General features: G+C 54.9%; 8 protein-coding genes across 8 annotated transcripts; 5 read left to right on the top strand and 3 right to left on the bottom strand.

Moving 5' to 3' along the window:
- The first annotated feature begins 1,833 nt into the window (after window positions 1–1,833).
- On the top strand, window positions 1,834–3,790 carry C8Q71DRAFT_786364 (uncharacterized protein). Its single transcript, XM_047925134.1, has 13 exons — window positions 1,834–1,999; window positions 2,050–2,074; window positions 2,130–2,211; window positions 2,262–2,294; window positions 2,350–2,361; window positions 2,419–2,432; window positions 2,494–2,602; window positions 2,665–2,813; window positions 2,882–3,010; window positions 3,070–3,080; window positions 3,138–3,276; window positions 3,332–3,412; window positions 3,469–3,790. The coding sequence occupies exons 1-13, from the start codon at window positions 1,971–1,973 to the stop codon at window positions 3,628–3,630; spliced, it is 975 nt and encodes a 324-aa protein (XP_047773583.1). The 5' UTR covers window positions 1,834–1,970; the 3' UTR covers window positions 3,631–3,790.
- C8Q71DRAFT_786361 (uncharacterized protein) lies at window positions 3,791–5,362 on the bottom strand. The gene is made up of 9 exons (XM_047925133.1): window positions 5,173–5,362; window positions 5,047–5,118; window positions 4,887–4,981; window positions 4,783–4,825; window positions 4,650–4,723; window positions 4,432–4,599; window positions 4,132–4,374; window positions 4,061–4,080; window positions 3,791–4,002 (listed from the first exon to the last, which is right to left on the bottom strand). The coding sequence occupies exons 1-9, from the start codon at window positions 5,188–5,190 to the stop codon at window positions 3,818–3,820; spliced, it is 918 nt and encodes a 305-aa protein (XP_047773582.1). The 5' UTR covers window positions 5,191–5,362; the 3' UTR covers window positions 3,791–3,817.
- A 919-nt stretch (window positions 5,363–6,281) lies between these two features.
- Window positions 6,282–8,376, top strand: C8Q71DRAFT_799433 (cytochrome P450; the record flags this gene model as incomplete). Its single annotated transcript, XM_047925887.1, has 14 exons — window positions 6,282–6,318; window positions 6,377–6,498; window positions 6,545–6,646; window positions 6,700–6,756; window positions 6,823–6,882; window positions 6,934–7,022; window positions 7,080–7,233; window positions 7,293–7,379; window positions 7,431–7,492; window positions 7,552–7,738; window positions 7,803–7,861; window positions 7,914–8,021; window positions 8,077–8,235; window positions 8,286–8,376. 14 exons carry the CDS (start codon window positions 6,282–6,284, stop codon window positions 8,374–8,376), a joined length of 1,374 nt encoding a protein of 457 aa, XP_047773581.1.
- A 96-nt stretch (window positions 8,377–8,472) lies between these two features.
- On the bottom strand, window positions 8,473–10,062 carry C8Q71DRAFT_370674 (pyridoxal phosphate-dependent transferase). Its single transcript, XM_047918129.1, has 2 exons — window positions 9,908–10,062; window positions 8,473–9,850 (listed from the first exon to the last, which is right to left on the bottom strand). Exons 1-2 carry the CDS (start codon window positions 9,959–9,961, stop codon window positions 8,693–8,695), a joined length of 1,212 nt encoding a protein of 403 aa, XP_047773580.1. The 5' UTR covers window positions 9,962–10,062; the 3' UTR covers window positions 8,473–8,692.
- Window positions 10,063–12,265: 2,203 nt separating this feature from the next.
- C8Q71DRAFT_370528 (cytochrome P450) lies at window positions 12,266–14,555 on the top strand. The gene is made up of 8 exons (XM_047918127.1): window positions 12,266–12,699; window positions 12,748–12,918; window positions 12,967–13,067; window positions 13,123–13,385; window positions 13,436–13,594; window positions 13,647–13,795; window positions 13,851–13,955; window positions 14,010–14,555. The coding sequence occupies exons 1-8, from the start codon at window positions 12,335–12,337 to the stop codon at window positions 14,275–14,277; spliced, it is 1,581 nt and encodes a 526-aa protein (XP_047773579.1). The 5' UTR covers window positions 12,266–12,334; the 3' UTR covers window positions 14,278–14,555.
- Window positions 14,556–15,048: 493 nt separating this feature from the next.
- Window positions 15,049–15,826, bottom strand: C8Q71DRAFT_370573 (uncharacterized protein). The gene is made up of 3 exons (XM_047918128.1): window positions 15,647–15,826; window positions 15,267–15,589; window positions 15,049–15,212 (listed from the first exon to the last, which is right to left on the bottom strand). The coding sequence occupies exons 1-3, from the start codon at window positions 15,699–15,701 to the stop codon at window positions 15,075–15,077; spliced, it is 516 nt and encodes a 171-aa protein (XP_047773578.1). The 5' UTR covers window positions 15,702–15,826; the 3' UTR covers window positions 15,049–15,074.
- A 1,008-nt stretch (window positions 15,827–16,834) lies between these two features.
- On the top strand, window positions 16,835–17,452 carry C8Q71DRAFT_786330 (uncharacterized protein; the record flags this gene model as incomplete). Its single annotated transcript, XM_047925132.1, has 1 exon — window positions 16,835–17,452. A coding segment is annotated over exon 1 (257 nt), but the record flags the coding sequence as incomplete, so codon positions are not given.
- A 122-nt stretch (window positions 17,453–17,574) lies between these two features.
- Window positions 17,575–18,430, top strand: C8Q71DRAFT_786327 (uncharacterized protein). The gene is made up of 4 exons (XM_047925131.1): window positions 17,575–17,712; window positions 17,765–18,068; window positions 18,125–18,319; window positions 18,377–18,430. The coding sequence occupies exons 1-3, from the start codon at window positions 17,673–17,675 to the stop codon at window positions 18,258–18,260; spliced, it is 480 nt and encodes a 159-aa protein (XP_047773576.1). The 5' UTR covers window positions 17,575–17,672; the 3' UTR covers window positions 18,261–18,319; window positions 18,377–18,430.
- Window positions 18,431–19,707: the final 1,277 nt, after the last annotated feature.

Genomic DNA, 19,707 nt, shown 5'->3' with positions numbered 1-19,707 from the left:
TGTCGGATCGCGGGCGAAGCGCCACGGGGACGACGGGAATGGACAGCGCCCGCTGCGGTGCTGAGAAGCACGATCGCTGTGAAGTGTGCGGTTAGAGCCGACGTGCGCATCAGGAGCCTGAGCCAAAAGGATGTGCCATGGCACTGCGTCTGTGCTGTGTCTGAGCGCCGGGGCTCAGCACACCGGATTTTGGATCCCCCAGACACTGACTGGTATCCGGCGCCGGCGAGAGATACCAAGGCGGGTGGGTGGGACTCTTGAAACGCGGACCCAGAGGATCGCGGACTCAGATCACTACAATTCGGCAATGTAAACTACCGCGGCCCGTTCAGGAACGTACCTTATGTAGGCCGGAAGTGGAACACAAGAGCGCCGGCGGGGCTGTCTTTGCCAAGGCTGCCGAGGTACGATTCAAATCCTGGCACTGGCAGCGCGCGGACAACCACGGCGTCGAGTCTCGACAACCAGCAGATACACCGACGTTTGTGTCTGACCTAATGGTAAGGTTTTGGCGGTAAGCTGAGCGTAAGGTCCAGCTCAGCTGAGGTCATATCCTGGCCAGATCGCCGAGATGGGAAATCGACTATTTAGGGATGGTCGGTAAGAGGGGTCTGATCTTCAGCTGATGACTGGCGCTTGGGTGGGAAGGGAAAGTGGCGCAAAAAGTGATGGTGTGAGCAAAAATGAACGAGTAGTCGTGCGTCTCGAACCCTCGACCCTCACCAATATGCACTTGACACGCCACATCCTACTTACCACTTCGACACAACAGCATTGCAAGAGATTTCAAAAATAAGTATATATCCACTTGGTGTCTTTGCGTACATAGCCTGTACCGATATCTTCCGCTAATGTCTGAGACTTGTTACCTCTCTCAACCGTAGAACACTGCAGAAAACATCAGTATGAAGAGGTGTCAGGCCGTAGTGAGTGCCAGTTCAAGGCTCTAATTGTGTTTCTGCATTTGTACCTTGCCCAAGCGCCAGTCATCGGCTGAGGATCAGACCCCTCAGATCGCTCTACCATAATAGTCGATTCCCCATCTTGGCCATCTGGCGGTGACGTGACCGTAGCTGAGCCGGTTCCTTAGGCTCAGCTTACGCGGGGACCTGACGGTAGGGCGGCAACACGTTGGCGGTGTACGTATCGGCTGAGAAGCGCGGCCAGCGGGCAGCGACCGGAGAAAGCTCTGTCAAGGGATCCCCTCGAACTTGCACCGCGGCCCACCAACCGCTTCCCATGGGTCTGCGCCTGCCAGTATACGTATGTAACCGCGCTTTCTCACTGGCAGGCGCTACGGTCGAACTCGTGTCTACCGCACTGCGTACGGGCACGCGCGCTGACCTCGTAAAAGGTTACAAACCTCACACAGTCGACCTGTAATCAAGGCAACTTACGTTCGCCAGTGAGAGCGTATCAAGGATCTACCTGTCATACAGTGCCAGTGTCCGGACTTAGCTTGAATTTTCTAGGGCAAACCGACTCGTATTATTCCCGTCCTTGATGATGTGACAATGCCACACATGTTACAGTATCGACGTGTATCGTGGTACACATGACTCATTCAAGAAGCAATACGAATATGCGGCATGGCCAGCGCGGAGCGGCTAGTCACTAGTGGTTCGGGCTGCTCAGCGCTGAGCGCGCCCGACGGCGTGATGGTGGTATAAGAACCGACCTGGCACTACGCCGCGCACAGCATTTGTTTCCTTTAGCCTTCGCCCAAGATGCCGTCCGTAGACCTAATGTGCGTACCGCCTGCGTGTTCTGCCAGTGTACTGCTCGTTGAGCTGCCAGTCCTGCAGCTTTGGGCCGATGCTCGTTGGCGTTTTCTTCAACTGCATATTGTTCGGGGTGAGTGCGAGCCATTTAAGTCAGATGAAGCTGCGCGCTCACGCATCGTAGGTCATGGTCATGCAGGTACGGCTTTGCACACGGACGTAGGGGCGAGGCGACTCATAGGCTGCCAGATGTTCATTTATTTCCAGACATACTCGAAGTACGTGCGTCGTGCTTGCTTCACGCGACCTTGTCTGACGAAAATGACAGGGATATTACTTGGATACGCTACTTCGTGAGTTCATTCCGTCTAGCTGAGAATTATGTCCAACATGGATTCTGTCCTTCAGGTGATCTATCTCTTCATAGTCGAAACAGTGAATACTGCGTGTGATATGTATCTGATCTACCAGCCCTTGGTCCAAGAATTTGGTACGCCTCAGTCCTTTACCGCAGCGCAACGCGTCCTCATGTTCTTGTAGGAACGGTTGAGGCAGTGACGTTCTTCCCGACGAGTACGTAGTAGCCTCCCATCGCTGTTGAACGAAGTGTTTGACTTCAGATCGCTAGTGTTGGCCGCTTGTGAGTTTCCCTTGCGTGTTCCACAGTCTAGTATCATGCTCATATCGAGCTGTTGAGCACCCATTGTTACGGTTCGTGGCTCTCTAAATGTCTCGGTCCTACGCATCGGATTGAACACAAGTACCATACCAGGTCCTCATATCCACCCCAGTCCAGATATTCACGGCGTGGCGGATCAGCATAGTGTCTCAGAGCAAGATAATTGCAATCCTTATTTGTCTCTTCTCCCTAGTCTCCTTCGGTACGTTGTCATCTAGCATGCTAGCGCGTGGATGCGCGACGCTCACGCGAGAGTTGAACCAGGTGCCGCGCTCAAGGTCACGATTAACGTCGCCACTCTGAAGTTGTTCGCGGCCAAGTTTACGTTCAACTTCAACTTCACGGGTGGGGTCTGGTTTGTCGCGTCGGCGATCGCTGATATCCTCATCACTGTAACACTCGTGTGGAGCTTGGTGGGTCGTAGCTCTCAGTCACGTCGCCGCGGCGCGGTACTGACCCCATCTGTCTGTTTTTGCCGCAGACGGTCCGGAAGACGTTCCATGTTAGTACGAACGTGTCAATCAACAGGATCGTCCGTTTGACGGTGCAAACTGGACTTGTCACCATGTTCTTTGCGTTGGCCGATCTACTTCTGTTCACCATAGACTCGGTGAGTAGTACACGTTTGATGCCCGGCATAGGACGACAATCTAACTTCATGTCTATCAGAAAACCGCCGTGTAAGCCTGTCCTCTTCTTCGCTGGAAATCACGTCTGACTCGGATATCTGAGCGTAGGAGCTTTGCATGGGACTTTTCTATCTCCAAGCTGTACACGAATGCACTCCTCAGCACGCTGAACGCGCGCGTCGGCTGGAACAATATCAACTCGTCTGAACAGGAACCGGATAACGTGCTGTTCGGCAGGTCAACCTTCGTGCGTCGGCTCCATCTATCTGGTATGCTCTACCGGTGCTCACTTGCGGTTTCAGGGTGGCACCTCGCGTGCGTCGACGAGCGTCACGATGTCTGGCAGTACCTACCAGCCGAAGAGCCTCAGGCACAATGTCACAGTAAGTCTCTGCGTCAGTTCCGGCGAGGCCAGTTGTGACCATATGTACCCCAACAGATCGGCAGCGGCAGCTCAAGAGCGCCTGTCGAGTCATTCGAGCTCGAAAGTGGCACCTACTACAAGCCAGGCGACGTCGGCATTGAAGTCTCCACGGATGTTGTCACGGACAGTGCGCAGAGTCCCCGCCGCTTCTATCCACCGGAGAGACCCACACAGTAGATGTTATGACGAGATGATGGCCATAATTTAGCGCAGACGATACTTGACGACTGGTTTGTGGGTGTTCATGGAATATCTTGATCCCATACCCTGTACAACGAGGAGACCAGCTATGCATGCTTATATATATTCACACCGTCTCTATGATTCCACGACTACATCTAGTACTAGAACAATGAATTACGGATTACGCAGCACGGACATCGCCGGTCAACAAGGGCGCTGTTTCACTGGGATTGGGAGTGTCGATGGGTTTGTTGAGCGGTCTACCGAAGTCATCAACGCCCAGTCTGGCTTGCCTGACCTTCCACGCCAAACATAAGAGCAGCAACAGCCCAGCCATGGCGCCAGAAGCAGCGTACATCGCCCAATCTGTATATCAGACAGTGTCAGCAAAGGGCGTTCGTCTGAACTGTCAGACGGGACGCACTGGTCCAATCCGTGCCTTCACTATTGAAGTATGTCAGGATGTAGAGACGACTGGAAGGTCATGATACTCACCGAAGGGCGATGGAGGTAACCATGACCGTGGCACCCGGCACCTCGAAGCACATCATGGGTATACTCAACGAACCGACCAAACCAATCTGCCACGTGCGCCAGAGTTGAGGCAGGTACTGCAAGATCGATAGTAGTGCGGACGAAATCCCCAAGAACTTGCTCCACTGTGCAACCCGCGGTGTAGGGTAATTAGGGCCGAACTCGAAATGAACGATAGCAACGGTGTACAGGAGACTCAGCACGCTGTCAGAGCAGTCAGAACAATCGTGAGCGAGAGCAGAGGTTGCCGCTACAACGTACAAATGCACTGCCGTCAACCAGACACATATCTTCATATTGCGCCAGTCGGTCGATTTGGTAGCTCCGGCGACGCTCCGATGATCAAAGCGCGCCGTCTCTCTTCTCGGCGAGCCATCCATCGTCGTGAATTTGCGCTCCGAAGGGAAATAAAGCAGCACCAGCACGAACCTTTTGTACTTTAGCTTTGGTCAGAGGCAGAGCAGCTGAGGGACACTAACGTGATGTTAAAGAGAATCCATTGCAAAGAGACTTGTATGATCCCGCCCAACGATGCCATACAGACCCCTGCGCTCTTCCCGGGGTTAGCTGTGTACCAACCTCAGTGTACGGAGAGTTGGGAAGTTGGCTCACAACGTGTCGGCAGCACTTCACAACGCCCCATTGTAGCGTATAGCTAAATGCGTCTCGCATCATGAGTCACCGGCGAAAGTAAGGTAGGAGACGTGGTCGCTCACATGTCCAACAGGGCACCGGTGGACGAGGTAGCACCGAGTAGCAGAAACCATGGGCTGAATCCGAGAGAGAGGCGTCTCGAGATTATCTTGTAGTGCTGCCATAGTCCAGTGGTCAGAGCCGCGCTGACTGCTGGACGTCTATATAGTATACATGCATTACCTGAGATACGAAGGAGATGACGAGGACGACGGTCAGACCTGTCGAGAGGACCGTCGCTAGTTCTTGATGCCCCTGCGACACATTCAATCCAAGTACGAGACTACAGACAAATTACATCGAGCTTACAGTATTGCAGGTTGCCATCTGTGCGGCGCGGAGGACGCTGTAGGATAGGACACCGTCTCCAACAGACTCTAGAGTCTAAGTCTAACGTCTGTCTGGATGCCGGGCCGCCCGCTGTGCGCGTCCCATGAGGAGGTGACTCTGAGGATGCGGGAGCTTCGGATGCGGCCGCATCAGCCGCCGACCGTCACCGTAGCCTATTGAGAATGTGGGAAGATCGTAACAAGCTACATACTGTGAAATATCGCCTACGTGCGGACGGAAAGTGTCGCATGATAATCAATGATGATACCCCGCAGATGCGCTATGCTACTTCAGCCTGTCGATCCGTTGCAGATTGACGTACATGAGACTGGTGCATCTCCCGTCCTACATTGGGCCGAGCGCTGAGCCTCACTGGGCTCCTACGGTCGGGCGTCACGGTCGTGGTAGCCATCGTGCTCGCAGCATCAGCGAACTTAATCAGTGAAATTACAAGCGCACTGTTGTCGACCTCACGTCCTCCTCCAGGCCGGGTGTCGCTCATTTTATTAGACTTCTACTAGTTGGAAGTAGAGGCGGCGGGGGCTGTCCGGGGTTCTGTCTGAACTTGGTGTGGCGCCGTGTGGCGGAGGGTGCCTGTTCACCGATCAGATCTCAGATCGGGGATCCCATCCCATCATGTCACGGTCACGGTCTCGCTTCGGTTCAGAGTGTTTTACATGTTACAGTGACACTCCCAACGAGCACCCGGCGACTTGTCTCGTACTCAGCCGTGTAGATACGGTCGCACCCAACCACCGCACCGCCGGCCATGCGCGGGCAAAACACAGCGTTTGCAGGCGGCTCCCTTAAACTGGGGATTTGTCCCAGTTCGTTCCAAGTTCGTTCAACAGCCCGTACGAGCGCCGACTCGGACCTCTTCAGTTGGGACAAATTTGTTCCCAAGTACTGCATACTGTGTGCTATGAAGCATGGCGGGCCTGCTTCAACTTCTAGTATTGGCTGTTTTGACATATCTACTTCTTGCAAACTATGTCGGGCGACGGAAGAATCCAAAGGGCCTCCCCCTGCCTCCTGGTCCTCGCAGCCTTCCTCTAATCGGAAATGCTCACCAAGTCTTGGGCAAGAACATGGTCACCGTCATCGACGAATGGGCCAAGCAACATGGTGTGTCCTTGTTTGTCTACCCGCATACACGCACATTTCATCCAGGCCAACTTACTAGGACCTCTCGTTCACATACGGCTCTTCGGAAAATCGGTCATCATCATCAGCTCTTCTCGGATCGCACAGGATCTCATGGAAAATCGCGCACAAAATTATTCAGGGAGACCTGACTTTATTATGGTGAGTGTTCTGAGTCGTCTCTTGACATTGCTCACCAAGTAGCCAGGCGTCCAAGGCGATGCAAGGCGGCATGATGATGCCTTTCATCCATGCGAATGAACGCTTCCGCCGGGTTCGCAAGCTAGTCACTACGGAGTTACGACCCGCAGTAAGTCTACTGCGTATTGACATGTCGCTTTGCATGGTTCATGATGTGCTCAGGCTGTATCAGAATACTTCCATCCGATTCAGACCGCTGAGGTCCACCGGCTAGTCCAGGTTTGTTTGCGTGAGCGGGATTGGATGCCGCTGTACAAATAACAATAACCCGATCTATCATCACAGTGCATCACCCAATCGCCTGAGCGTTGGTCCGAATACTTGTCGCGGGCAGTAGGATCAATTGTACGTCGAATCACTGCATTGTTCGACTGGATTAGGCTCAGGTCCGGACAGCTGATGACGGCAGTGTACGACAAACCGTTGAGAAGCGGTCAAGATACAGAGGGCGCAATCAAGAATGTGATCAAGCTCAATGATGATCTGTGAGGCTTCGTTCTGAGGAAGCTAGCCACGTACTCACGTTGCTGCCTCCTTGACAGGATTAATGCTATTGATGGGGGCCAGAACTACGTCGATTTCCTGCCGTTCTTGCAATACATCCCGAACGTGCCGTACAAAGCCCTCGCATCAAAGTATTACAATCTCGCAGAAACGACGTACAGAGGTCTCATGGAAGACGCAAGACGCAATCTCGTAAGCGACCGACCTGTAAACGCTCTTCTCGTGCAGCGGATCACGCCTTTCGACTATAGCAAGCGGGTCTGCCCGCCAGAGGCATCGCAGCGCGGCTCCTGCAGTACCAGCACGAGACAGAGGCCGACTACCGGGAACAGTACTGGGTACGTCTGCGTTTCCCATGCTGTTAACGCGTTTCATAACTCCCCGCGTAGGCTCTCGGCTCCTTCTACCTCGCAGGCTCAGACACACAGTCAATCATGGCGCACAGCTTGATGTAAGCCTACAACGCCACTCCATCAGCGCGGGGATCGCACTGATGACAGTGCTCGACAGCATGGCACTCGCGCTGCACCCCCGTGTGCTCGCGCGCGCGCAGGCGGAGGTCGACGCCGTCGTCGGCGATGAAAGGTGCCCCACGTTCGAGGACGAGACGCGGCTGCCGTACCTGCGTGCGACTATCTGCGAGGTGCTACGTTGGCGCCCGAGCGGGCCGACCGCGATTCCGCATGCGGTGATCGATGTGCGCCCTTCTCCTCTGGCCGCTGGTGTTGCATACTGACCAACCCACTGCCGTGCATGAATAGGACGACGAGTATGGCGGCTACTTCATTCCGGGCGGGTCAATGGTCATACCGAATATCTGGTAGGTCCAACAGTCTCCGATAGGACAGGGAGAGCCTGACGACACCATGCAGGTCAATGCATATGGACGAGCGCGTATTCAAGGACCCTGCGATGTTCGAGCCTGAGCGCTACCTCAACAACCCCAGCCTGCCCCTACATGCATTCGGATTCGGTCGGAGGTGAGGCCATCCGTTCGCCCCTACAACGCATTCTCATCTCACTCAATCGTAACAGGAGCTGTCCTGGGCGGCGCGTCGGGGAGCATACCCTGTTCCTGATGCTCGCGACCATCGTGTGGGCCCTGGACGTCCGCCCAAAGCTTGACTCAAGCACAGGGCGGCCGATTCCGATCAACTCGGATAGGGAGACAGGCTTTGCGTCTGTCGGTTTACTGTAAGTGCGTCGTTTCATTCACCCACCCCAACATAACCGTTGTTTTCCAGGCGAGCGCGTCCTTTCGCTGTCGCACTTACGCCACGTTCCGAAGAGCGCAGTCGCCTGTTGGCGCAGATAGTGGAAGATGGGGGCTTATAATGGAGCTCACTGAAACAACAATGTCATGCGCTATACGTTTGCGTACTCGGGCGGACACTTGCAGTGCCGCTACTTGATTGCGCTGGCGAATGTTGCAGGTGAAACTGAATGGGCTTGTTGGACTGGGAAGTCGAATGTAGCTTGCAATGCCTACTTGATCACGCCTCCCCCTTGGCATGTCATGCAGAATGCTTCGTATGGTCTTGGAAAAAGTGCTCAACATCACCATCGCAGGTGGTATCCTCGCGCTGTTCTTAATCTCCGTTGCCGACCATACAAGAACGACAAGCGCACACTGCTCTGTGTTCTGTGCTAGCTACAAATGGGGTCCGATGTCCGACCGCCGCGGCTGCCAATTGTCCCATCCAAGCGCATCCTCGATTCGGCGGAACGCGACGCGCATCTGCTCCTCGCGAAGAGCAAACGTGAGGCGGAACCAACCGCCCTCCGTTAGGTGACACGCCGTGCCGGGCATGACCGCCACGCCGCGCGCGAGCAGGTGTGTCGCGAGCGCGCGCTCGCGCTCCTCCAATGTATGTCCCGCGTGGATCGTCAGCGCCGCGCCGTAGCGCGCGACGTCCACGAGCACAGGCCGGAAGTCCGCGAGGAGGAAATGTCCCGCCGACGCGGGCGCGTGCGGGATGCCGTGGAACGCGAGCCACGCCGCCGTACGCTCGTACGCCGCGAATAGTCGGCGGCTATTCTCGGCGAGGAAGGCAGTAAGAAAGGACTTGTCCTCGAGGAGTGTAGCCCAGAGGACGGCCGTTGGCGACGCGACAACCATGAAGGGCGCAGCGGGAAGGAGGCTCTGCAAGACGTCGGGGTTCGCTTGTGAGACGAGGACGGCCGCACGAAGCCCGTTCGCGAGGAAGTCCTTCGACATGCCGTAGAGGACGTGCAACCGCGCTGGGTTGACCCCGAGACGGTCGGCATCGAGCGCGAGCACGGAGTAGAACGGCTGAGGCGGGGGCGTGGCGCCGTGCGGCGCGAAGACGGAGAGCGCGAAGACCTCGTCCGCGAGGAGGTGCAGCCCGTGGCGCTCGCAGAACTGGCAGTATGCCTCGACTACCTCTCGCGGGTAGCAGCGCGCGAGTGGATTGTGCGGGTTGCAGAGGAGGACAGCCTTGACCGAGACTCCCCGGCGAGTGGCTGCGCGGAGCGCGTCCTCGAGGTAGTCGAGCTCGCCGAGCGTCAGCATCTTGTCTAACGGAACCTGTGCGCCCACTGGGACGACGCCGTTGTGCAGCGTGATGCAGGGATCGAAGCCTGGGTAGTAGGGCACCGAGATCAGGACGCCGTCGCCGGGGTCTGCCAGCACGCTGACGACCTGGTCCAGCAGGGACATGACCCCGGCGCCTATAAAGAGGTGGTCTGAAAGCACCGGCCGATGCGGACGAAAGTATGCGTTCAGGAAGGTGGACAGCGCACCGGAGAGGCGTGCGCTCCCGGTGAGCCCGTCACCATAGGTCAGATCCTAAGGTGAGTCTTGTCATCATTACAGCGGAAAGCAATCTGATCAAAGGTGACATACTGTGTCTGTTAGGGAGAAGGCGTTCTCAAGGTACTCGGACAGCTCTTGTTGCATCAGAGAATTCTCCGCTACGCTCTGTGTGAAGCCGTCTATCAGCTCTCGCGCGGCATCGACGGCCGGTCAAAGGATACTTGCCAGATTGACTACTCCCTGCGAATTGATCTCAGCATCTTGAGAGTCGGGATGCGCAAGTAGTAGGTCAGCGCACCATGGGGTTCCTCTCTGGATGATATGCATTTCTCATGTTTTGGTGCATCCGAACGGCTCCTGCTGATTTGCCATGCTGATTTGCTCCGCGAGACGATAACGTTGGGGGACCGGAAATCAAAGGAGTGGTGGTCTTTGTCATGTGTGGACAGAGCGCAGGCAGTAAGAATCCTGTGGAAGTCAGAACAGTTACTTGGGGTCGCGGGCGGACCGCGGGGATATGTTCAAAGACCACGAGCGGAGGGCTACTAGTGTCTTCTGTGATCCTGTCCACCGCAGTATCAAACACGGAAAACACTACCGTACCTGTGCAGGCGTGGCGTGTCCCAGCAGTTGCCGGATGCCCGACTGGGAGATTACAACATGATACTGTGCACGCCGTTACTAACTTAGTACGACACAGCTGTTAGGAAGATCGGGGATCTAAAGGAACAATCATGAACACATGAAGCAAAACGCGCAGTAGATGTGACAAGGCACCATACGAAGTTTTGGTAGTTGCCTGGGAAACCCATGTCGATCCCGGTCAACGGAACCCCCGACAGTCCGGAGCAGACTGCTATGCGGCCGGTCGGGCCTTAGGCCCCTACAAGTATGGGCGTGGCGAAAGAATTTCACTACACGGGTCGGCACGATTGATCGGACCCGCCCGCAGTTTACAGACCCATCCAACTTGAAGACAGCATCCGGATGGCGACGCAGCACGCTCAGCACTCAAATCAATCACGGTGACATAAAGCCTCTAGGCCTCGAGCAGTTCGATTCGACCAGCCACAACTCTCCGCACCATCACGGGCAGTCAAATTAGCTGGCTGGAGAGCGATCACTGTAATGATCTTGCAATGATCAATGGTCATCACCGAGAGTCCGAGACAGCCGCACGGTGAGCCCGTGCGGTCAGCGCGATTCATCTGTCAATGTGCTACAATGCGCTGGAAAAGGGGTGTCTTCTCGCCGCATCATGGCCAGTCCGTACATATTAGTATGTTGTTTTCTCGCCTGCGGTCCGTCAGTGATTCAAATCTTCTTTCACAATCTGCCGTCATATGTTCTATCACTGTACGTAGCAGCCTGCAAGCGCTTGGTGGTGTGAGACAAGATTACTCCAGGTCAGCGATCAAAGGTGAGTTCGGTCGGTGCACTTTGCCAGCCGCTTCGGTGACTGGGTGAGGGAATATATTCGGGAGTCACTGATGGCCAGAGTACTTTTCATTCCGACATACTTGCCCGGAGCAGGTTGAAATCGTGTTGCTTCAACATGCTTACACACGCGGCTTACACACTATATGCAGCAGTCAGGCGCCTAAGTAGGTGGCAGTGTGAAACGGCCTTCGCCGAGCGGGGGCGGCGTCAAACCAGCTTCAGATGAAAGTCGGTCGTCGCTCAACGGAGGAAGAACGCGACTCATGAATGGTCTTTTTGCAAGCAGCTCTGCCAGCGACAAGCTACATCGATTCACTGCACTCATCAGCGACTCACACTGACCTAAACCCGTCCTGCACTATGAAACAACCGTGACAGTCTCGCTGAGTCGGTTCGCTCATGATCAGATCGCAGCCATTTCGAGTCGCAGCTCCAGACTACTTACCGGTTGCGAAGCGGGAAAAGAACGGCTGGCAGGAAATTCGAGAAAAGGCCGCCCTGGCGCCCTCGTTTCGCCCAAATTTGACTAGCCTAGTAGGTAAGTAACACGATTTGCCGACATGGGCGTTGTCGGGGCGCCTTGTGTTTCGTTGTCTCACTGAGCCGCTCTTGTAACAAGTGTAACAGGTGCCAGCGGTCTACCAGTGTACCACCTCCCGACGAATTCGCACGGGTAGCCACGCTCTCGCACTATGATGCCGCGGACTTCGCGTCAGGATGTGACCTGTCTGGAATGTCACGGTGCAGTGGGCGGATGCTGAGTCGACGATGCTATGCGGTCATGCGGGAGCCAGAATGCTGTTCCTGGCGCGCGGCCGTGTCGGGGACAGCTCGACGCACTTGAGATAGTTCTGACTGCTTATGTCCAGGAAATGATGCATATACCCGCCGGGCACGATCTCGGGGTCGTTTGCCAATGCCATGATCATCATTATTCGCCAAGGCTATAACTCGCCAGCGAAAGGCAGTCAGCGCCATTAATTGTTCTGCGGAAAACCGCGTCGGTGCGTTGCCAGATTCTCCGACGCAGAGGCGTAGAGTTAACGACTTTTCCACTACCATAGTGCCGCTGTCGACATGGACCATAAGCTATTATACACCACTTTAACGCTGCTTGTTTCATATATATTCCTACGGTGCATCCTGCGCAAGGACCTACGGGACAAGGAAGGGCACCCGATTCCCCCTGGACCCCCGTTCCGCTTCCCATTCCTTCCTAGATACCCTGAACTCATTCTCCACAAGTGGACGAAGAAGTATGGTCCTATCTACTCAGTCTGGATGGGTAACCAGCTCTTCGTCGTTCTCAACGAGCCGACCGTTGTCCGAGACCTCTTGGCGCTCAATGGGGCTAACTTCTCGAGCCGCTGGAACTATTTCATGAAGAACCAGACAATCCTGAAGGGCGGTGCGATCACGGCTACTCCTTACAACGATACATGGTGCGTTTTACATTTGTCAATCCGTCGACTGGCTGACGCCGAAATCAGGAGGAAGCATCGGAGGATCGCGAACACCATTTTGGCCTCCAAAGCCGTAGAAGGATACACGGCGACTCTCGACTACGAAGCGCATATGCTCATTCGCTCGCTATACCATGAGACCAAACAGGGAGAGGTTCCCGTCAACCCAGCGCGCTACGTTGGACGTTATGTTCTGAAGTAAGGCATGAGATGCTCCGCCTTGAGGTTCGCTGACGCAGTCGACAGTAACATGCTTTCTGTTACCTTTGGAACCCGCACGGGGTCTGTCGCGGATCCTCTCGTCAAGAGGGCTCTTCCATTGGGTATGGAGTTCATGCGATTGACAGGTGAGTCGCTCCGGAGTGTCTCCGTAACCTCTCCATGGTATTCATCTGTCTCAAGGACCGTGGTCCAATGCGGTCGACTTCATCAAACCTCTCCAATGGATACCTACCCGCACTCGTTCGCGAGGTCGCAAGCTGAGGCAAGACTTCCTGGACGTATATGGTGCGATGGTCCGTCTCGTCAAAGAGCGCATGGACTCCGGCGAGGATGTCCCCGACTGCCTCGTCAAGTCCCTGCTTGCCTTCGAGAAAGAGGAACAGTTGAGCTGGACCGACATGTGCATGCTCACGACCGCCTTCGCTACTGGTGGCTCGCACTCGGTGAGTACACTTTCGACCACCTGGGGTCGCTCGGTGCTGACTATGTATAGACATCTGGGACTATTCAATGGTTCCTCGCATTGATGCCTTCCCATCCGGACGTCCAGACCAAAGCACATCAGGAACTGGATCGCGTTGTAGGACGTTCGCGGTGGCCCACGCCCGAGGATGAGCCGCGGTTGCCTTACGTACGAGCCATCGTGAAGGAAGTGAGTCCGGGGTTATGCAGTCCCAGACTACTGCGTGCTGACCTCATCCTAGGTTCTTCGTTGTCACTCTCCATTCTGGATGGCGACCCCCCATTGTTCGGACGCCGACTTCGTCTACCGCGGCATGTATATCCCAGCGAACACGGTGATGATGCTCAACTGTTATTCGCTCCACCACAACGAAGAGCGATACGTAGATCCGTGCGTCGGCAGTGTCTTGCGTGTTGTTTGGACCGAACTCACAGTGTTCTGGCAGGTTCGAGTTCAACCCCGACCGCTTCATTGACGATAACCTCTCCAGCGCTGAGTCCTCGAAGCAATCAAATCCAATGGACAGAGACCATTGGGCTTTCGGAGCTGGGTACGTGGGTTCGCATATGCCGCAAACCACCGCGTGTTGACTTCCCCAACACAGTCGCCGTATATGCCCCGGTATGCCCGTCGCAGAGAAGGAAATCTTCCTCGCAGTCTCGCGACTGCTCTGGGCGTTCTGCATCGGCGCCGTGCCAGGAAAGCCCCCGTGCTTGGAAGAATACGACGGAAACTCTGGCCGCACGCCCCTCCCATTTGAAGTACACCTCGTCCCTCGTCATGATCAGGTCGGTGCCGTGCTTGACGCGAAAGAGGAGGAGATACCTACCGGTCTGGTTTGGACGGACGACATCGATTTCAAGCTCGCTTGAGACTGCCGGATCCGCGACTATCGACGCCCCGTGTGGCAGACATGGATAGCTAGAACGTACAGTCGTAGTACCACACCATCTTAGTTCTTTGTTAATTGACAATATATTGTTTGGCGATGTTTGGGTAGATCAACGACGTAGCAGACCCGATTCTGTCCTTGGATTGCATAGCTTTCTCGTCCTCCCATCCGTACACTCCGCTGACTGTGTTCATTCGCATCTTTGTGTACGCGCACGTCTATCCGCTGGTCCAGAGCGTTTGATCGCCTGCCTACCTACCTATCACCGGCCTATACTGTACCTCCTCCATCACTTCGCACGCACTTTCCCATGTATGCAACTCTGGTCCGTCTGTCCGTCTGTCTTGTTCAATGCTCCTGCATCTGCGCACGAGCTTACTCTTCATGTTGTGCACACAGGAAGTCATAGCTGGGGGGTCTTCGATGTACTTCAAGAATTCCAAACCTCCCAAACGTGTTTGACTCACCGGCAGTCATAACAGCCAAGTGGTTCCCCGCGTCCAATGACTCCTCTTGTGATTCACATTGAGACCCGCGTTGAGTTTGGGAAATTAACACGCGGAAGCAGCGGCACAAAGGGTTTCGAGAGATATCGCGATGAACGTGCTCGGTCCATCGGTGTCGCTGTTCAGAATTATATAAAACTTGTGAGAACGTCCTCAGACGATGTCAGAGGACATGCGGAGCCATGTAGCAATAGTCACATCAGATTCACTATCAAGTGATACAAATACAATCTGTCATAGCATGCGAGACTGCGCCTGCACTGTTCGATTGCTAAGTGGCCGAAAGACCTGTAATCTCGTAGTCTCGCAAGTCGGTTTTGAAGTTCTCGGGCCATTGTGCGGCCATCCGTACGAAGTCGAGACCGTTCTTCGCTTGGTGGAGTGAGACGTACATGCTCTGGAAGAAGTTCTATGGCATGAAATCAGTGTCAAGGCGAGATAAAACCACAAGCTCAATGCTTACCAGACCAAAAACACCGTGGCTGTCAGATCGGCGTTGCGGGAACATCAAACCCTCCAACGGCCGATGGGGGCCCGAGCGAGTGGGGTTTTTTTGGTAGAAGAATTTCTCGAACGGCCCAGATACCTGGACACTTCGGCCGCCTGCACCTTCGAACTCATACAAAACCTCCACTTTCCTTTCGTCGCTTTCCACCCAAGCAGGTACCTTGTATGTGTTTGGGAATTTCTCACTCATAAGGACCTCGACGGGGGTCTCCCCATCATAATAGACGTCCGAGCAGAATTGCTCGACGAAAGGCGAAGGCAAATACGAGACGCTAGAGCCTGAAACCGAATAGGTTGAGTTCAAAGCATTGTACGACTCATATGATTTGTCCTCACCGGTATCGAGCAACACGCGTAATCCCCTGGGCCTTTGATCATCCACAAAATCCATGCCTGGCCAGCCTTTTACTACTGACTCCGCTGAGGGGCGAACTGCACTTGACGGCACATGGAGGAACTTCAGTGACTTCAAGTATATCTCCCACCTCTTCGCATCGTCCGGATGCTTAGGTTGACAAACGATGATCTTCTGCTCATTCCACCGAGGCTCCTTGGTGCACGGCCAACCACATCAGGAAAACCCCCTTTTGAGAATTTGTTAGAAGTTATGAGTATTGTGCAGAACGAAGCTAATGTAGACATATTCTACAGAACATAGGTAATGATCAATGCATTCTACAGAACATAGGTAATGATCAATGCATTCTACAGAACATAGGTAACGATTGATGTGTTCTACAGAACATAGCTAATGATCAATGCATTCCGCAGTATTAGCGGAATGAACAAAGCCTTGCTGAGAATCCATTGAGGGGCTGTACATGACGTAGTAATATTTGTCTTAGTGTCAACAAGTGAAACAGACCGAAGAAAATTAAGAAAATTGTATCAATTCTACAATTCGGTGTACATTACACGAGTTCAGTCCTTTGTACTTCAACATTGGGACATTACGCCACAACACAAGATATATATTATGTTCCTGATAATCAACATGATAGGGCGGCAGGGCATAGGTCGTCGTCGAGGACGTAGACCGCGGTGCTCGGCGTTAGTGTCCCAAAACACGGGTAGCACCGTGAGTGCGCAGGGCGCATACCGCACCCACAACCCGCAAACCCGTACCCTTCCCGGATACACCGCCGGTGTTGGCGGTGGACCGCGGGTTTGCTTACCTCGGTGGTATCTGCGCGGCGTTGGGTTTGTTGCCTGCACCCCGTTGTCCTCGCTGTCCTCCCTCAGGCTGTTCACTCGCACTTGCGCCCACACGTTCCCGCCATCCGCTCCCCGCCGACCCTTCGCCCGCAGGCGGGAGCAGCCGCTCGTGTGCGTCCGCACAATTCCCGTCCACCCGCGCTGTCCGCACACCCTCCCGCCTGCTCGTTGCCGTGCCCGTAGTCACGGCGCGCTCGTCGGCCATGCCTGCGTGCGGGATATTCACCCAGCACGCTCGCGGTTAGCGTGTGCGCTGTCGCCTGAGTGCTCGCCCGGCGTGCGCGCTGGGTCGGCGTGCACGCCCCGGCCCTGGCCCACGCTGACCGTCAGCTGTCCACCCGCGCTGCCCGCACACCCTCCCACCTGCTCGTTGCCGTGCCCGTAGTCGCGGCGCACTCGTCGGCCATGCGTGTAGTCGCGGCGCGCTCGTCGGCCGTGTGTGCTGGGCATTGGCACAGCACACTCGCGGTTGCCGTGTGCGTGGTGCTAATCCGCGTCCTGTGCCTGTGTGCTTGCTCACTCACCTGCTCATCTGCTCGTGCAGTGCTGGGCATTCGCCCAGCGCGCTCGCGGTTGGCGTATGCGCTGTCGCCTGGTCGCCCGCCCAATGTGCGCGCTGGGTCAGCGAGCGCGCACCGGCCCTGCCCCATACTCCCCGTTAGTCAGCTCGATCGCGTGCGATGTTACTCACCTTCGCATCGTGCTCACGCGTCCACCGCCCATTTGTCGTCAGCCGCGGCGCAGCGAGGCGGCGGCATGAGACGGCGGCGGCGGTGGGTGCGTGCTGGCAGGTGGTGGCGGGCATGTACTGGTGGGCGGTGGCACCAGCGGGTGTTGGTGTTGGTGGCGGCGGCGAGGTGGGTGGGAGGACGGCGGCGGTGAGGTGACTCTGAGTGGGAGGACGACGGCGGCGAGGCGACGTCGCAGTTATTGACTATTGGGTGACTTGGACTTCAGAAACGCGCGGTGTCCGCGTACCCGCATCACGTGAAAATTCTGCCGCATAAGGCAAGTCCGACAGCGCTTGCGTCCGTCCACTGCCAGCGCGGTTCGCAAACTCCCTTTACCTCCTCTACGAGCCTCCACGGCCTTGCCCTGCGCCGCTCGCCCGCCGCGCAACCACAAGAACATCAAATGCGGCTGTTCCATGAAGAGACAGGCCCGTCATGGGCCTGTCAGAGGTATAGGTGAGTCGTAACCAATCTGACACGTCAACGCGCGTCCAACGCGACACGTTAGCAGTACATAACAGCACTAACGACGCCGCAAAAGTGTCGTTAGTGTGCTCACGAAGGACGCGGATGCAGGGTAGAGGGCTAGCGCGGCCGAGAGGCTGCATAAAAGGTACGTTGTATGTCTTATCCGCTCTGCTGACCCTCCTCATAGCCCAACTCACCACCCTCATCCGTGTGGCTCTCACCGCGTGTCGCAGCCCTCTCCGCTCATCCCGCCGCATTGCCACTGCGTGCCAGGTTCCCACTGCAGTCGCTGTTCCCATCACCATCAGAGGAACACAGCGCCGCCGCCACTGCGTCTGCCCCCCGTGCGTCTCTTCCCCGTGTTCACCTTGTGCCTGCTAACTTCAACCCCGACCATCAGCCACTCCCGTCAACCCTTCGTGTTCACGCTCAACGCGCCGACAGACGCGGCGGGGGCTACCGCGCCGACGAGAGTAGCGCTTCCTCCCCGATCGCTCCCGCGCTATATACCGTATCTTCCGAACCACGCCCGGTGACGATTGCTCCGTCCGAACGTGAAGTCGCGCCAACAATGCTTGTGTTAGCTTTGACTGCGGTATGTCATGGTACATCTCGTTCAATTGGTGATGCTTAGTAACTTCACCTGTACTAGGCCTTCCTTATGTGTCTTCCCTAACGTCTGTGTTTGTTCAGCCTCGGCCACAACTTTCATGTGCTGTTGCAGTCTGGCAATGAGAATGGGTTTGAGGGAGCAGATACTGGACGAGTAGTACCTCTGAGAGATGATGAATATAGAATTCAGGCTTGCTAATTAGTAATAGTAGTACTTTGTTTGTTCACCACATGTACTCGCTCCGTCTAGATAGTTCACAGTACTACCTCACAATTCATATAATGTTCCTAATATGTTCTGTCTGTGTGAGGCTTCTGACAACATGAACAATGATGGATCATATGTGCTGTATTCTTCAATCTGTGACAGATAACAATGAGGTAGGTACACATAATGCACTCGCATACTCTGTATATTGTCTGAAATTCGTACAAAAGTTCGGGGGGGTAGCTAATTCCCTATAATATTCCGAACAGGTGAATAGTTGAAATTGTTCATTATTACATACAATACTCCGCAATTTGACATATTCTGAAAAGGGGCTTTTCCTGATGCATTGAAGGAGAGCCACGACTGTCTGTTCATATAGTGAGTCGTCCATCTATACGCCATAGTACAATGATGGCAACGTACATCGGATGTTCGATTGGGAAAACATCGCGGTAAGCCTGAGGGGCCAGGCGAAGGGCAAAGTATATGGCAAAACTTTCTCCGTGTCGCTACGATTTTCTCAGCAGCAGTACTGACATGGTTTCGGAAACCTCACAGTAAATGGAATTGGCTTCAAACATTGTCGTAACGCCTGCAAGAATGTCTGGTACAGTCAGTGCATGTGTATGGAGAGTAGAGCTGGTTCATGCTCACGGGAGGCTCTGGAGCATTTGGTCGTAACCTGTATGCTCTTTGGGAACTGATATACAGCTCTATAAGTGGCGTTTCAGCAGATGGAATATGAGACGCTCACTAGTGTGGGCCTAAGCCAAGAATACCGCTTGTGGTATCTTTCATGAGTTGCACATCCACGGCAAAGGCAACACTAAACTCCCAGTGAAGATACACCGTTTTTTGTTCGTTGCTGTGCCAGTCATAGCAGGGCATGGCCCATGTTCTCGGGTTCTGCAGAAGACCTAATTCTACGGGATGATCTGGGATGAGCAGACAGATTCCTTGTTGAAGAAAAGCTCACGAGCGATGCTACCGTCAGCAAAATCGAGCTGGCCAATGATATTGCCTCTTGCCTCCAGTTCCTCATTGGCGAGCCTAGGATTAAAGCGGTGCTGGATGGTCGTGTGTAGCATGTGTGATTTGATGGCCTTCAGAAGATCCCAGTCAACTCGCTCAGTCGACACTCCATGCCTGTCTTTCGGTCC

Source organism: Rhodofomes roseus (genome assembly GCF_022264815.1).
Source record: "Rhodofomes roseus strain CIRM-BRFM 1785 chromosome Unknown C8Q71scaffold_32, whole genome shotgun sequence".
NCBI lineage: Eukaryota > Fungi > Basidiomycota > Agaricomycetes > Polyporales > Fomitopsidaceae > Rhodofomes > Rhodofomes roseus.
This window is presented reverse-complemented; position numbering and strand designations above follow the sequence as displayed.

Coding starts and splice junctions, on each gene's coding strand:
- C8Q71DRAFT_786364 (XM_047925134.1), top strand. CDS start 1,971: ATGTTCATTTATTTCCAGACATACTCGAA. Junction 2,212..2,261: donor GCCCTTGGTCCAAGAATTTG/GTACGCCTCAGT, acceptor ATGTTCTTGTAG/GAACGGTTGAGGCAGTGACG. Junction 3,413..3,468: donor GCCTCAGGCACAATGTCACA/GTAAGTCTCTGC, acceptor GTACCCCAACAG/ATCGGCAGCGGCAGCTCAAG.
- C8Q71DRAFT_786361 (XM_047925133.1), bottom strand. Junction 4,375..4,431: donor TGGTTGACGGCAGTGCATTT/GTACGTTGTAGC, acceptor CTGCTCTGACAG/CGTGCTGAGTCTCCTGTACA. Junction 4,003..4,060: donor TGAAGGCACGGATTGGACCA/GTGCGTCCCGTC, acceptor TCTGATATACAG/ATTGGGCGATGTACGCTGCT.
- C8Q71DRAFT_370674 (XM_047918129.1), bottom strand. CDS start 9,961: ATGCAACAAGAGCTGTCCGAGTACCTTGAGAACGCCTTCTCCCTAACA. Junction 9,851..9,907: donor CCTTCTCCCTAACAGACACA/GTATGTCACCTT, acceptor GACTCACCTTAG/GATCTGACCTATGGTGACGG.
- C8Q71DRAFT_370528 (XM_047918127.1), top strand. CDS start 12,335: ATGGACCATAAGCTATTATACACCACTTTAACGCTGCTTGTTTCATAT. Junction 12,919..12,966: donor GTTGGACGTTATGTTCTGAA/GTAAGGCATGAG, acceptor CGCAGTCGACAG/TAACATGCTTTCTGTTACCT. Junction 13,595..13,646: donor TACGAGCCATCGTGAAGGAA/GTGAGTCCGGGG, acceptor ACCTCATCCTAG/GTTCTTCGTTGTCACTCTCC.
- C8Q71DRAFT_370573 (XM_047918128.1), bottom strand. CDS start 15,701: ATGGATTTTGTGGATGATCAAAGGCCCAGGGGATTACGCGTGTTGCTC. Junction 15,590..15,646: donor ACGCGTGTTGCTCGATACCG/GTGAGGACAAAT, acceptor ATTCGGTTTCAG/GCTCTAGCGTCTCGTATTTG. Junction 15,213..15,266: donor GCCACGGTGTTTTTGGTCTG/GTAAGCATTGAG, acceptor TTCATGCCATAG/AACTTCTTCCAGAGCATGTA.
- C8Q71DRAFT_786327 (XM_047925131.1), top strand. CDS start 17,673: ATGAAGAGACAGGCCCGTCATGGGCCTGTCAGAGGTATAG. Junction 17,713..17,764: donor TGGGCCTGTCAGAGGTATAG/GTGAGTCGTAAC, acceptor GCGACACGTTAG/CAGTACATAACAGCACTAAC. Junction 18,069..18,124: donor CGCCACTGCGTCTGCCCCCC/GTGCGTCTCTTC, acceptor CCCGACCATCAG/CCACTCCCGTCAACCCTTCG.